The sequence below is a fragment of the Scardinius erythrophthalmus genome (genome assembly GCF_964197995.2).
Source record: "Scardinius erythrophthalmus genome assembly, chromosome: 2".
NCBI classification, from domain to species: Eukaryota; Metazoa; Chordata; class Actinopteri; order Cypriniformes; family Leuciscidae; genus Scardinius; species Scardinius erythrophthalmus.
Window position 1 is genome coordinate 28,090,546 of NC_138222.1, and position 1,739 is coordinate 28,092,284.

The 1,739-nt window shown below is 36.6% G+C and overlaps 1 protein-coding gene across 1 annotated transcript; it reads right to left on the bottom strand.

The window, feature by feature from the left end:
* Positions 1–512: 512 nt before the first annotated feature.
* cartl (cocaine- and amphetamine-regulated transcript-like) lies at positions 513–1,194 on the bottom strand (the record flags this gene model as incomplete). The annotated part of the gene is made up of 3 exons (XM_081391416.1): positions 513–620; positions 760–834; positions 1,063–1,194. 3 exons carry the CDS (start codon positions 1,192–1,194, stop codon positions 513–515), a joined length of 315 nt encoding a protein of 104 aa, XP_081247542.1.
* Between the last annotated feature and the right edge of the window lie 545 nt (positions 1,195–1,739).

Here is a 1,739-nt window from a genome sequence, read left to right on the forward strand (position 1 = left end):
CATTCAAGTTTCTTTTTTAAGTTGATGACCCCCATTGTATTGATGTACATTGCTTTTACTCATCAAAATAAGTTGAACAATTTTCAACCTTTTTTGTATAAGTAATACAAGACTCAACTCTTTTAAGTCAGTTAAATGTAATTTAAGATGACTTAAACATCCAAGTTGATTGTGCTTAAAACATTTAAGGCATCAACTTTTTTTTTTTTCAGAATTAAAACTAGTCTAATTTTCTTTGTTAAGGGTGTATTAAACAACTGCACAATTCATGAAGACCATAAGAAGTGCTGAAGAATAATAATGTTTATTGATAACACAAGACAACCATTAAAAAATAAATAAATAAATAAATAAACATAAAACCCATGCTGTTTTCTTACATTCTGCGTTTTGATAAATACTTGTTGTCATAGATCTCGTAAGTGATTCAGAAAACAGATTTCCACCCTGCGTCTTTCAGGCATGACATTATGCATCAAGAAAGGATGATGGATTTGCTTCTTTTTATTGATTCAGATGCATTTCAGAAGAAATGAGTTACAGTTGGATCCTCTGACACATTCACACAATTTTCCAAAGCGTGAACCAAGTCTCATGGCGCAGCGGGACCCCACAGCACACTACAGAAAGACACAGAGAGAAAGAATTTCATGATCAGATGTGAAGAAGAGCGTGATCATGTTGTTTTACAAGACCTTTGAAGCAAATGACTTATAATATGCAGAAAAAAAGGTGACAAAGAAATGGAGCAATATTTACCTGTGCAATGCCACGTTTTTCTGAAGTTGGTAAACTGGTCTTATATCTCCCCAAAAGTGCAGTCATAGCCTCAACCTATGCAAAAAAACATTTTTTATTTGAGATATAAATGAAAATACTTTTTATTCCAGTCAGATGAAAACAGTCTAAAAATAAGCACAAACAATTTTAACACTTCACCAACCAATTAGCAGCCTATTCAGTTTTTGGTTCACGTCCAACTGGCCACATGTCAAAAGATATCACGCTACAAAGAAATATAAACAAAGCTATGCAAATGCGTTTCATTTCGCGAATACTCACTAATTCGTTCTCCGTTTCATCCTGGGACAGTTGTGTGTCTTCCGAGGACAGTTCTAGTGAAGTTTGTCCAGAGCACATGACGATAAAAAGGCCGACTATGATCAGTCCGGGCAGTATCTCTGAGCTCGACATGGTCCAGACTCCAGTCAACTGTCCGGGTCACTGAGGTGAGGGGAGGTGGGCCACTTAAGTAGTAAACACGGTCTGTTGGTGTTTAACAGGTCACTGGCTGCTTTATAAACTGGTTTGCCCCGCCCTGACTTATATCGTGTCAGCTATTGGACAAAGAAAGGATATTTATTTTCCTGAAATTGAGATTGGAGGCAAACATGCGGTTTATTGCATGTTTAACAGGCAATTCTCCTTCCTGCTGTCGTTTACTATATGCAGGCATATACTGCAGCCGTAGAAACACGAATAGAATAGGATAGGACAGCCTTATTATACTGTAAGTAAGGGATAATGTATAGCGAGGCGGTTGTTATAGCAAATAACAACCCCGACAGGCTGAACGGGGTTGTTATTCGCTATAACAACCGCCTCGCTAGACATTATCCCGCTTATTACATGGCTACCTACAAAATAAATAAATCATTTGACAAAAAATATTGATTTAAAAAGTAGTTTATTGATTTAAAAACGATTATATTGCTTCCGCTAAAGAAAATAGTCCGCTC